At 45.1% G+C, this 13,319-nt stretch overlaps 1 protein-coding gene across 4 annotated transcripts in view; it reads right to left on the bottom strand.

The window, feature by feature from the left end:
- Positions 1-1,495: 1,495 nt before the first annotated feature.
- DENND5B (DENN domain containing 5B) overlaps positions 1,496-13,319 on the bottom strand; it is a gene marked incomplete at both ends in the record, with an annotated part of 115,161 nt that continues 103,337 nt past the window's right edge. For all 4 annotated transcript variants that reach the window (XM_082010771.1, XM_082010772.1, XM_082010773.1 and 1 more), the window contains 9 exons: positions 1,496-1,679; positions 2,353-2,527; positions 3,332-3,458; positions 3,624-3,706; positions 5,321-5,508; positions 6,903-7,021; positions 8,766-8,911; positions 10,653-10,774; positions 12,026-12,154. In XM_082010771.1, coding sequence (XP_081866897.1) covers positions 1,496-1,679; positions 2,353-2,527; positions 3,332-3,458; positions 3,624-3,706; positions 5,321-5,508; positions 6,903-7,021; positions 8,766-8,911; positions 10,653-10,774; positions 12,026-12,154 — 1,273 coding nt within the window. The remainder of the gene's footprint in view (positions 1,680-2,352; positions 2,528-3,331; positions 3,459-3,623; positions 3,707-5,320; positions 5,509-6,902; positions 7,022-8,765; positions 8,912-10,652; positions 10,775-12,025; positions 12,155-13,319) is intronic.

Genomic DNA, 13,319 nt, shown 5'->3' with positions numbered 1-13,319 from the left:
AGAAATCCACTGACGAAATCGCCGAGGTCACAGGGAATAAACAAGTGAAAACAAACACCTATAGTTAAAGTAACCTCCAAAAACTAAAACCAGATGAAGCTAACTATGCCCTCAGATCCTTCCAACTCCCACCCACAAGAACGGAAAATATACTCCGTGTTTGCTGCATGGTATCCACAAGATGATTTTAATGTAATCTCTTGTTAAATTTTTAGCATACAGGATTTCAGGTGCTCCCAGTTCCTCTTCAAGAGCTGTATCTATATATACACGCTGTATTACTAACACATTAACTGGAAAGAATGTAGGAGGGGAACCTCAAAATACCTGTGAGATTCTTTTTTTTTTTCCTCCTTTTGCTTAATTCCTTTATTTTTTTTGTAGCTGGATAATTAAAAAAAAGTAATCAAAGATCCTGTGCTTCCTAGTAACACTCATTCTGTGGGATAAAGGAAGACTCATAACCTGTCAGCATTTCAAAACCAGCTGATACAGTTCAGTAGCACAGCAACATCGGTGTTTGTGGCTCTACAGCAATGATTCTTCTCAAGTACAGCAAGAATTTGGTATGAACCAAATTCCTCAACATGGCGGGGCGGGGGGAGAAGTCATCCACAACACAAACTGGCTGAGGGCAAGGGGGAATCATCAGAACATCTAGACAGGCAAGGGACACACCGAGTGAGTCAAGCAAGCCATCACTTCCCATCTCAGGCTGCAGCAGCACTGCTTAAACAGGTCTCATACTCTCAGGCTCCGAGGCTGACAGCAGTCCTCCTCTCCAGTGTTTAAGCATTTCAACACTTGTCTCCCCTTATGGGGATCAACAGAAGTGACACAAAAGACCTTACAGAAAAAAAAAAAAAAGACAACTCACAACTTCTGTGCATGGAAAGGGTTAAGTCTTCGAACAAACAAAAAACTAAGAGATACCATGTAGAGTAGGGTAAAACAGCATATGCTTACAATATTTCCAAAAGTGAGACAATCACGATGGCTACATAAGGGTATTGGCTGTATTACTTTGCAATACCTGAAAAAAGCCCTGCTGAGTTTGCGCTGTATTTACACGTCGATTGGCTTCTTCCTTGCAAGCAAGTAGCGGCGTCCCTTCCCACCTCAGTCCTTCCCTCCCCCTAGTCCTTCCCCTGGGTTTAAGCTACTCATAGTCAGAACAAGAACATTCAGTCTAAGAAATATTTCTTAGAGTAATATAATTTCTTAAAGAAGATAGCATATTTACACACATCTAACACATGAAAATACTCTATTTTATACTAAATCTCTGTTTCAAATAAACTACAATACTGCATCTTAGCTTTCTGCAGCTTTAGAGGACAGTCCCCATTGGGCATAAACTGGGCTTCCCACTCCTGCTTCAACTGGCAACTTTGCCTTACAGTGGTGCACTACCATCACGTTCAAGTCCTGACAGGTCTCCAATTGTGGTTTGCTTGCTTGGGAAAGGAATAATGAAGTTCTCAGCAAAGCCATGCTAAACATCCACTCCTTTGATGAGTGATCCCTCTAGGGTGATGTTGAAGTCTTGCAATGTCTGTAGGACTCGGATAAGGGAGTTGACAGTCATGCGGTCCCGTAGGAGAGCATTCTCCTCATACATCCTTGTAATGGGCGGGCACTCTGCCAGCAACGGGATCCACTGAGAGAGCAAGTGGTCCCTGCAAAGGGGATGAAAGGAATTATTTTAGCACCAAGTACAACAGGTCTCAAACTGAAACTCTTCTCCAAGAGCACAACCCAAAACATGCAGTCTCTTTTTGTAGGCAATGCATGTTGTTTGAACACAGAAGTTTCCTGTGTAATCATAACCCTTGATTTTGTTAGTAAAATATAGGTAACTGAACATATTGTAGGAATGAAGATGGAAAGATATCAGCAGAATTGAACGACTGACTTTGGAAGAATTCAGCAACATTTTCAGATCAGGAACAGGGAAAGTAAAGCTCAGGAAAAAACAATAGACTGTTTTCCAACCAGTTTTCCATGTACGCAGACAGACAAGACAAAAATGGTACTTATTTCTAGACATACCAACTTCCACCCTCCAAAATACAGCTAAGCCTCATCCCCTCCTCCCCCCCCATATGACTGTCAAGCTAACAGTTATAAAAGAGCTCAAAACATTTTTAGCAGTTTAGACACTATCCATGTGTCGTTACTGCCTCTTTGCTCCAATTTTTCATATAGTATTAAAGCTGCCTAAAATAGGTACTGGATAATAGATAGGTATGAGATGTCTTAAAATGGAAAACTAAAGGTAATAACAATGGTGTAAAAATACTCTTCTAGTCTAATGCAAGAGGACACACATAACGAAGAGCAGTTAGGTACCTTGTCCCCAGGCAAACCAGAATTTGGAATTTGCCATCCTTTCCAATGTTCCTTGGAGCTGTATTGATGGCATTCACATAATGACAGAAGGTTTTGCATGAAGATCTCTGAAGCAAAAGGGCCTCCTCATTGTCTCCAATCTGGTCACTGGTTTCAAAATAAGCAACAGCTTTCTCTGCGGTAGGGAGAAAATCAGAACCCAGTGAGCAGAAGTACTTCATTGTGACACAGAATTACACAAGAGAATCCCTAAAAAAAACAACCTGCTGAGAGCTACTCCACTGTTTGTATATGGATTCTTCACTCTAAAGACCATAGGCAGGTGGTGGTGATCTCCACCTTTACTACATAGCAGTGGTCAGCAGACTGGTTGATGCCTAATACAGTTAGGTAACATCAAAGAGCTTCACCAGAGTACCCGTCAGTGTTGTAAACGATACCATCAGTGTTGATTTTTCACCTTTTCTGAGTAAGCAGTTACCCTCAGGCTAAGTATCTGAACTCATGAGCATGTTTTAAGGGAATAAGTACCTCTTAAATTACCGCAACATAGGCCTACAGATAAGCATCTCCAGAAGACCAGTGCAGTGGTTAGGAGAGTTCTCATAAACAACTAGAAATTTAAACCTTTCACTCACTGCCCTTTCCCAGCTCTCCCTCTAACACTGATTGCTACTGTATCTCAAACTCCAGCCCACCTTCTTTCTGGATAGAAAAGCAGCTGTTTGAACATTCATCTATGAATAAACTACTAGAATTTGAAGTGCTCTTAAATTTCTAGATTCACACTCATTCCTTATATAGAGTTCAGTATTTCTCATCTTCCATCTTGTTTCTCATTGACTTTAAGCAACCTGGGGCAGGTGGTAGGCTGGAACAAATGGTTCCCTAGCTGATGAGAATCCAAGGTCTGTGCATGAGTAGTCATTTTGCCCTAATCCTTCTTCTCCTTCTGCCTCCAAATCACATACCAGCTTACCTATGAAATCCCAGATGAAGACATTCTTATGAAAAATGCGAGCCGATTTGAATCCATGGTGGAAGACCTGCTCCAGTGCTGCAACCAGACCATTTTCTCCACACAACAGAATGGTTAGGCTCCCTCTCTGTGGGAAAGGGAGAGTCTGTAAGTGCAACTTGCCTTGTTTGTATGCCAGAAGTTTCAAATCTAAAAGTTAACAGTCTCTACTGGTACTTCAATTCCATTTCTGTTTACAAAAATATTTCCATGCGTTGTAGATAGCAGGCAAGTAATGAAAAGTAGGCAGTACCTCTTTCTCTGGCTTGTGAAAGTGTTTCACAATGTTGTTGACAGCTTCCCCGATTCCCTCTTGGATCTGTCCTGCATTAGGCTCTGCGAAATGATGGAGAGCATACTGGCGAAAATATCAACTTTAAAACATACATTAGATTCTGATGATGAACTAGCTTGAACTGCAGGAATTATTCTATATCTTTAACAGAGTTCAGGCAATCTTGAGTAAACCTGAGCCTTAATTACAAGCAAGTGATGAGCAACCCTGGAATAGTCAAATAAATCACCCTACTTCAAAATGCACTACCCCCAGGATCTGGCTTGATAAATATTATATTTGGGTTAATCACATCTTACTCATCACAGAGTACAGCAACCCTCACGCGAAGAGACATAGGCTGAAAGGCTGCAACCCAGTCATTTGTCTCACTTCTATGGGACACGGCTAGAAAACCCAGCAGTCATTAATTCCTGACTTGAACCCACAACATTTTATTGAGCTAAAACAAGTATGTATTTCAGGCAGATGTCTAGTCATTGTACCAGTGTGAGGGACCACAAGCAGAGAATATTCCTTATTAATGGTTCCAAGAGTACGTTACCCTCAACGTTAAAATGTATGCCATGTTTCTGCTCTGAATCTGTTTAGCTGTATGCCTCTGGTACTGAATCATGCCATGCCCCCACCTGCTACCATCTCATCTTCCTATGCTGGTACCTGCAGAAAATTATCTAGTCCCTCATTCACCTTCTGATTAAAACAGACTGAACTTTTAAAACCTCATTTTAAGCAGATGTTTTCCAGACTTCAGTCATTTTCATGGTTCTTCTATGAGTCCTTTCTAGTTTTTCAGACACCTGTAGGTTGCTATTAGCTTGTCCTACAATTATTATTTTGGAAGCATGGAGTAACTCAGTATCATTTAATACATTACGACCTCCACAGTCATTGGCAGGTCTGACACAGAGCCTTATGTAGCTCACAAGACAAATTAATTATTTGGCTTCAGTGTTCTTAGACCTAAGGAAATGCTCTGCAAGTAGCTCTGGTGCCCACTGCTCCAGCTAATATGGACTCTCACATGTGAAGAGCTGCAGTGGTCCCATGGTGATTTTTAAATGCTGCATTACTTTTGAAGGCTAATCTTTCCTTGCTTGACGTTTCAGCAGTCATATCCTCTAACTTTACCAGAGATGGACAGATTTATGAACAGGATCTACACTGTGCTAATCTGTATGCTTTACTGCAGAATGTCTCATGTGGCTCTTACAGTCCTGTGCCATGATGGAGCCAGGTGCAGTTACTCACAAAAGCTAATTTTAGGGATGGGAGCACGCAGATTTTTTAGGCATGCAGATCAGGCTCTGAACTGCCCTCCAGAGAGGGCTGTCTTCTCACCAACTGCAAAGTGAGCTGGGAAGGTGAGCTACTGCAAATTCTGCTGCGTCCTCCTCCCTCACTTCATATCTCTATGCTCCAAGGAAAGAGGTTATCCTCTCTCATCTGCCAAATGGGGACAGTGAAAGAGGCAACGTGTACAGTCACAGAGCAAGCTGCAGACACACGAACAGGGGCACGAAAACCTCAAACTCATGGCTGTTCTGCTGCACCAAGCCTTGCTTCAGTTGGAGCTCTCCTGTTCACAGGAGCTTTATTTCTCAGCAGTCACTGCCCCCTTCTCTAGAGCCCTGGGGAGAAAGGAAAGAACTTACTGGTGTTCTTCCCTGTGAGAGAAGTGATGCTCAGTCGCCGAGCTGTGGTAGGAGATTTCTGCTGGGGTGGGGTACGGCACTGCTTTCCCAGCTCTTCGTCAGACGTGGAGGACACCAGCTCTCCAATGAGTATTCGCTCCAAGCTACCATCGTCAACGCCCTTTCCCAGCCATCGCCCGCAGGGAAACCTGCCACGCAGCCAGCACAAGCACAGGTCAGCCACACAGGTAGTCCAGCTTGATTTTAAAGCTAGAGGGACAGCTGGCACCCATAAACACTGCTAACGGGCAGGAAATACTCTGTAGCCGAAAGCTTTTCACAAACCAGAACTCAACAGGCAGCATCCCCTGCACCACAGCTGACAGGACCAAACCAGAAAACTACATTCACCTCCATCCTTAGGAAAATGGAAATATGGAGAGCTTCCATGGAAGCACAGGACAATAGAAAGTGTTATACACATATATATCTGTGTATATATATGTATCTTCCTATGCCTTGTACATATAAGGCTGCCTAAGGAAGTGGTGGAGCCACCATCACTGGAGGTGTTCAAAAAACATGTAGACGTGGCACTTCAGGACATGGTTTAGGGGACATGGTGGTGTTTGGTGATGGTTGGAATTGATGATCTTAGAGGTCTTTTCCAACTGTAATGATTCTATGACTCGATATTTCATGGGCCACATTTTGATTTCTGCCAAGTTATTTTTCACTTGCAACCACAACTGATATTCAGCCTTTAAAAATATTGTTGATGATTAACAATTAAATCCCCACACAGAGTTCCCACCCAACTGAAGCAGTGACATCTCCTCATACTCAAGCCTCACTTCACATTTTATTGCTATACTTTTTGGCCCCATCCACAGTCGTAATGAAATCCATGCACATGTCCATACTGCCAGCGCTTGTACTCCATTTCCTCCTACTTTCCCCCATACACTGTGGCTAACCCTGAGCACTGGAGCTCACCTCTCTGAATTATAGTATTCCAAGACCACATTTAGAAAAAAGAAATTAAGTCTGCTTAGCCAGATATTTTGTAAAACTAATGAGGAGTTAGGAGATCATTTAGACATAAGAGGTATGTACTTAAATAGAAGATTAAGAAATCATCAAAACCTTTTAGTTTCTTGTAATCCAAGTTTCTGTACATCTGTTATAGTACTTAGACATCTAAGTATTTTTTAAAAGAAAAAAAACCCCAAAGATTTGCCCTAAACTATCATTCCAGCTCTTGGAGGTTTAAAGAATTAATTTGCGCACAATTTTACCACATTACTTTAAATCAAGAGATTTAATTATTAGACACAAACATATGAATAACTTCAAAAGTATTCATACTATCTGTCCTGTCTCAGAGATGCAAAGAAAATCCTACATTCAAGTCTCATTTAATATTTATCAGATTATTTGTCTTCAACTAGGGCTTCTGAAATGAGAGAACTGGGTGTGCGGGAGACCAACCCAAATCAGCCCACAGTGCTCCATCAACAGAGGATAAGACAGATGCCTTCTTGCTTTCTCTAGATTTAACAAGGAAGACTTTGAGGCAATAAAATAAAAACTTGTTGCTTACTTGTACGTGTGTCCTGTTATTTCATTTCTGACCATGACACAATCAACCAGCCACTTGGCTAGTAGCCCTGAGTTGTCATGACCAATCTGAACAGTCGTCAGCTTCCCTAAATTCTGGCACTGAAATGAATAACAGTTTTTACTTAATTTAAAAAACAACAGACAACACACATCCCCACCACATGCACATATATGGCCTTAAATGTATGTTTTTATTCCGTTTCCTTTGATTTATACAGCAAGTACTTTCAACCAAACATGCAGAGCGTTTTGAAAAGCAGAATAATTATTTTACGGCAGGAGAAAAGAAATAGTTTGAAAAAAAAAATTCTTAAAAGTTTGTGAAGAGATTACATTCTTTGTTGTGAGCACTCACTCTGAATATTTCCGAGAAGTGTTAATTACAAATTTCTGAGCTAAGGTGATAAAAAGGTGTGCTTTTGTAGAAGAAATAGATCTTCGGTACAAACAGCTTTTCAAAAATGCATTTTCAGCATACTGACCTTTAGTTGACTCACTCTACACTATAAAGGAGTCCCTAGATCCTTTATTATTTCCAAAGATCTATTTGCTTATTGTTGGGCAGGACAAAAATCATGAACGTGAGACTCTTAACATCGCAAAGAGACAGAACAAAGAAAACAAGAGACTCTGAATTCCAGTGCAAGATGTAATTGTAGGTGAGGCTGGCAGCAACATCCATTAACGTCACCTAAACATCTCCCTTGCAAGACCTTGGTTTTCATTGCTTCTAATGTTGCCAAACAAGCAGCTTGGGCTGACATTTTCCATAGTGGGTGGCTACCCAAGTTGGTATTTTAGGAAAGCTTCAGCCAAAGGAGTATTCCAGAACAGTGCTAATATAGTCCTTAGAAATGTCTAAATATGTTATTTTGCTTGTTAGAAGCCTGCAGATCTTTTCTACAAAACACTAATATCTGAATGAGAGGCAGCCATTGCATCACGAAAATATCCTCTCCATCTCTGTCAAAATCCACCTATATTTGGCAAGAGGGGTTTTTTTTTTACTATTCTTTTGAAGATCAGTCTGCATATGCTTGACAGATGCAACTTCAATGTTAGTAGCGGATTTTCCTATGAAATCACTCCTTGCTTGGTATGGTACAGTCTGGAGCTATAGGAGCCTGACTGGGCTTTCCCTCCAGTTCCCGCTACCAGCTGCTTTGGGGTGGCACCAAGCCAACCTGTAACCCACGGGTGGGAAAGCAGAGAGGAACGCCAGCTCGCCAAACACAAAGAGGAAACAACGGCAAGCCCGGAGAAGAGAGCCCAATGGGGATGGCAGCTCTACGGTTTGCTGGAGGTAGCACCTGAAGCTGAGCAGTTGAAAAGCTCAGGGATTACACTGGCTGGCTGGCTGGCAGGCAGCAATGCCGGACAAGGAGCTGGAGCGGGAAAAGAAGAAATTTGGGACTGGCCAGAGGTAGAAAGGGACCTGGCTGTTGGTAAGTGGGAAGATAGGCTAAAAGAAAGGAAAAGAAACTTGGAAGGGAAACGAGGAGTCAGAAATGAGCCCTGAAAGGGAAAAATCAGGCAAGAAGATGTGGAAGGGAGTAAGACGTGGAAATAGACTCGCTAGGTGAGAAGAGGAGCCCTGGGCTGGGACAGGGACAGCAGTGACGCCTGGGGTTAAAAGTGGTACGTGCTCACAGGAAACTTTCATCTAGCGCAGAAGGGACAGCAGCACTGTTTTCCTCTGCATATTTGAATGTACAGCGACCTTGAAAACCTGGACAGAATCTGAAATGCTATGATCTTACGACAATAAACCTTCTTCAAATTAGTGTTTATTTGGAAGCATGTTTCAAACAGAAAAACTAAAATGTAAAGAGCATGTACTCACCTCAAATGTCATTTCTAGGTGGTTTTTAGGAATCTGCATTACACCTGTATCTCCTAATTCTCCTGATACACATATCCATGGGTTTGATGTGGTTATCGCATTGCTTAGTTTTTTGATGGGAATTATCACCGACCTATATGGGATCACTAAGGACAGGGTGGGGCGGTGGGGGGAAAGAAAGAAACAAGTTAGTCTTGACTTTTTCTTGACTCTACCCCCCCCCCCCCCGCCCCAACACAATTTCTGGAGTAAACCACACTTCTCCCATGAAGGTATGTTCTTGCCCCACATCTCAGCCGCCTCACAAGGAGAACTCCGCCCCTGTTCTCCCCGTCGAGCGTGGGACAAAGCTGCGGCGTGCCTCGCTGCGGCGGCAGCACAGCCGCCTCCCACGGAGGGCCGCCGCAGCACCCCCGGCTCCCGCCACCCACCCACGCACCCACCCACCCGAAGAAGTGGCTCTGCAGCGCAGGTTTTGGGAACCTCCTGCCCGCGTTTAACGAGTCCGAGCAGCTTTGCAGAGCAGCTTCTTCAGCCGCTCTGGCTGCTGCCGGCCCTGAGGCGGCGGCGGCAGCGGGGCCGCACGGTGGTGCTGCAGCCCCGCGGCGGGACCGGCCGCCGCCGCCGCCGGGCCGGTCCCTGCCGGGGAAAGGGAGGACAAACCCCGTCCGCGGCGAGGCACCGCGGCTCGGGGGGAAAAGAGAAGGCGAAGGGGAGAACACCTGCCTCCCCAAAGCACCGGGGAGGTTACAGGGGAGACGGGAACGGCAGAGGCGCTGGCGCAGCTGGCAACGGCACAGCCTGACGCGTCTCTGTGGGCATTCCCCCATTAAATACCATTATGCTTTTGCTTTTAAATCCGCACGACCCCCTACACGTGCTTAGGACAACGCCTGCCCCACCCACGCCGGCTGGGATTTGAGTGGGATCCCGCAGGCTGGCGCTGCGAGCCTCCCTCCGCTTCCCTTGCACAAGCCGCCTCTCAGCCCGGGTAAGAGCAGCCAGCCCGTCCACTTGGTGTGTGCCGGACACCCACCCACCCTGCACTTTAAAAAACATCCCCTCGAATTCCAAGCGCTCTGCCCGTCAGGGGAAAGCTGTCAAGCTGGATGCCCCGCAGGAATAAGGTGATCAAGGATGAATAAAGCTCTTGGCGCTGTGCTAGTTCTGAGGGGATTTATTGCTTCAAGAGGAGAAAAAAAGCAGAATGAGTGCCCGTTTTTACAGCCATGTAAAACTTGCTTCACTTCATTCTGAACAGGGAGGAAAATTAAGACTAAAGGGCTGCCAAGGTGAATCCAAATAATTAGGTCATCCCATGGGTCCTGTCTTCTCTGCATTGCCCAGTGCTGGAGAAACCAAGATTCATTTTCAGATTTTCAGTCCAATCTCTGCTCTCCTTGTTACAGGAGAGGAAGAGAGAGGGAATCTTTTTGGCATTTAAGGAGAGACAAAAGGAGATTTAAAATATACAGCAGAGTGCAAAGTGCCTTGTATTTCATTCTCCAAGACTTCCATCTCCTTCTCAATCTGCGGGGAACAGGCTGTTAGGATGCACGCTTAGCGAAGGCCAGACAGAAGCATTAGGACTTGTCTGGGAGGGAAGATGAAAGACAGTATGCAACTGGGTGAGGAACACCAAGTGCTACAGCAGCACTCTCTGCTGATTGCTCTCCTTTGTGCAATGCTCTTCTCCACAGCGCTCCCACACAGCCCTGGCTCTCCAGCTGGTTTCCCAGAGCCCACGTGCCCAGCTACAACAACCAAGGCTTCCAAATAAGGGCTCGGCTACTCAGACACCAGCAACATCATCTCTTACAAATCATGTCAACAACTATTTTTTATTCAGGGGTAAAAGAAAGAAAAAGAGAAGATTCTCCAACTCACTGATTGTGGTGAAGACGCTTGTGAAGCAGAAGTAATCCACAGCGTTGAGTGAGAGCAGGTGATACAGAAACTGTTCCCGTTCTTCTTCACAGCGCAGGAAAGCGTAACGCTTGTAAAGTTTCCTGGTAGAAACAAATACATTGCTTTCTTCTTGAAAAACACCATACCTAACACAAGCTGCTAGAAACCCATAGGGGGCATTTACCCCCTATGCTACACATGTGTTTTACAGACCACTCTCAGCTCCACACTACTATAGGAAGGCTACAGAGTTCATCTCACTTAAAGCATCAATTTTGGCTTTGCTGCAAAGCACAGATACAAACTAACACTGCCCACAACAGCACACCTGAACCAACATACAGCAACCTCATTTCTTCCCTGCATCTTCCCGCTGCGGAATAGCCTTGCCTAATAACCTAATCTTCCTTAGAAAACAATCCAGAAGTCACTAAACCACGGAACACCAAGCAACTCCCACTGCTCTTTCATTTTGGCAAACCCAGTGTATACCACCAGTTGCCCAAAGCAGCGCAAAGGCACACCAGGAGTTAACATGGACCCGCTCTGAGGAAGTGCAGAGCTTGCGATGCTGCCCACAGTCTGAAGGCAACAGACTCCCAAAAAGCTGCTAAGGTAGATTGATGTAGATGAAACTTCAGGAAAAGACAGGTCTGCTACCATGCCGGTAGCCTTCAGCTACTCCTCTTTCTCCCCATTAGAAGGTTTGAGCATTTGGTAGCTTCTGGCGTAATCACGTGCATAACATCACAGAGCCAGTTCTGCTAAGAACTGCATGCAATAGCTAGGATGCTTTCATAAGGTTTGTTGTTTGTTTGTTTTCCTAAATGCATTGCTTTGAGAAAAAGAAGTCAAGGAATATCTATGCGGGCAGATCCTTGAGTGCCTGTGCTTGCAAAGGGAGGCGAAGTGGGGGGAGCTGCTGAGTGCCTGGGAGCGCTGGCCCCTAACCCAGCGCATCGGCAGTCAGGACGGGGGCCTGCCTTTGGCTTGAGTCAATGCAACGCAGGGCTGCTGTGAGAAAAGGGGCATTCCTGCCCCTGCTGCATCATTTGCACAAGATACAGTGATTGTAGGGCTGCGAAGTGGCTTGGATCAACGCACCTGTACGACCAAAACCTAAGGCCTGCTTCCTGAAAATTGTGATTTGTTTTTCCACGCAGATGAGCAGACTTCTGCACTGCTGGGCAGGTAGCACCTCCTCCCCCAGCTACCCTCTGCCCTTCAGTCACTCCTAACTGGAAACCACAGTACCCAAAGGGCACCCGGCTGTGCCCCGAGCCTGCACAGCACCGTGACACACCAGTGAGGAAGACGTGAAAGCAAAGCTTTGAGAAAAAGAGCCGGCTTACTTGGCAAGTGCCTGGTTGGAAAGCAGCTGCTTCAGGTGCTGAGACAAAAGCTTCTTCTCCAGAGAAAGCCTTATCCAGGCTCGGGCTCGCCCCACATCAGTCTTTATTTCACTCATGTTCTGAACATGCCTGAAACAGGTGGGAAAAAAAGAAAAAAGTAATGGATGAATCATAAAAATCCTACATGCTTCAAATGGCAATATCCAGTGTGATGCAGCAGCTGAATTGGAAAACATCTCCTGACATAATTTCTAGAGAAAGAGACCCCCAGCATGGCCCTGCAGAGCTCTGCACTGTGGCACTGAGACCCCCGGCAGCCCCAGGCTGGCCCGGGGACATGGGGCAGCCCTTCCCGGGCACGGCAGGTTGCAACCTGGACGTGCTACAGCTCTCTGTGCTGCTCTGTGTCCTGGCACTTGCTTGGCCAAGGTCAGCAGGGGTAGATCTGCTCATCCCTGCATTGCCTGAGGTAAATGTCCTCATGGACACCGATAACACTTTAAAAAAAGCAGCCACCTTGTGAGACCCAGTTATATCACAGTGGCTCCCTCAAGCTGCTGACACAGACGGGTATGTCTGTGAGTGCAGAGGACAAATACACATCTTAAGTTTCTCCAAACCACAATCTACTCTGAAGGCTCTAACAAACCCCTTGATGGTGGCAGCAATGGGAAATCTGAGAAAAAGAGGATGGTTGGGGAAAAACAGTGACAGGCAGTCACAAGCAGAATCACATTTTCAGGGATATGAGGCCCTCATGTAAGTGATAGTCTGAACAGCCCTCCGCCACATGGTTGGTCTGTAGGAAAGCAGAACTGTTCCATAGGGGCTTTCTTCTATGGTTTTGCTTTTCTTTTTTTAAACTTCCCATATTTCAGTGTGGAGAATGCCAAAAACTTTAGTTTTAGAGCACAGGGAACTTTAGAAGAGGAAGAGGACTGCTATGGCAGGGTGAAGCTGCTTCCAAAAGCCCACCCACTTGGTTAAATAAACAGCAAGAAAAATGAGAAACAGTTTCCAGCAGGGGAAAAAGCTGCAATTTCTTAATTTTCACACAGTTTGCATGGTAAGTGCACAGGCAATTCAGCCCTCCAAACCTCCATGACAGGCTGCAAGTATCATCAGCTGAGTCTGAACTGATCTCTGTTGTGATTTACTTTCCAACTCCTGCGTCGTCTTTGAAGGCCCTCTGTGCATTGCTGAGCCTTAGGGAATGTGGCAATATTTACTCCAAAGAAAATCCAACCAAGTCATGCTGTGACTGATGCTTTTTACATTGACTAGCACAGTCTCA

Source organism: Phaethon aethereus (genome assembly GCF_964289735.1).
Source record: "Phaethon aethereus genome assembly, chromosome: 1".
In the NCBI taxonomy this organism is placed as follows: domain Eukaryota; kingdom Metazoa; phylum Chordata; class Aves; order Phaethontiformes; family Phaethontidae; genus Phaethon; species Phaethon aethereus.
Note: the sequence above shows the minus strand (reverse complement) of the source record. Positions and strands in the feature narration are given on the sequence as shown.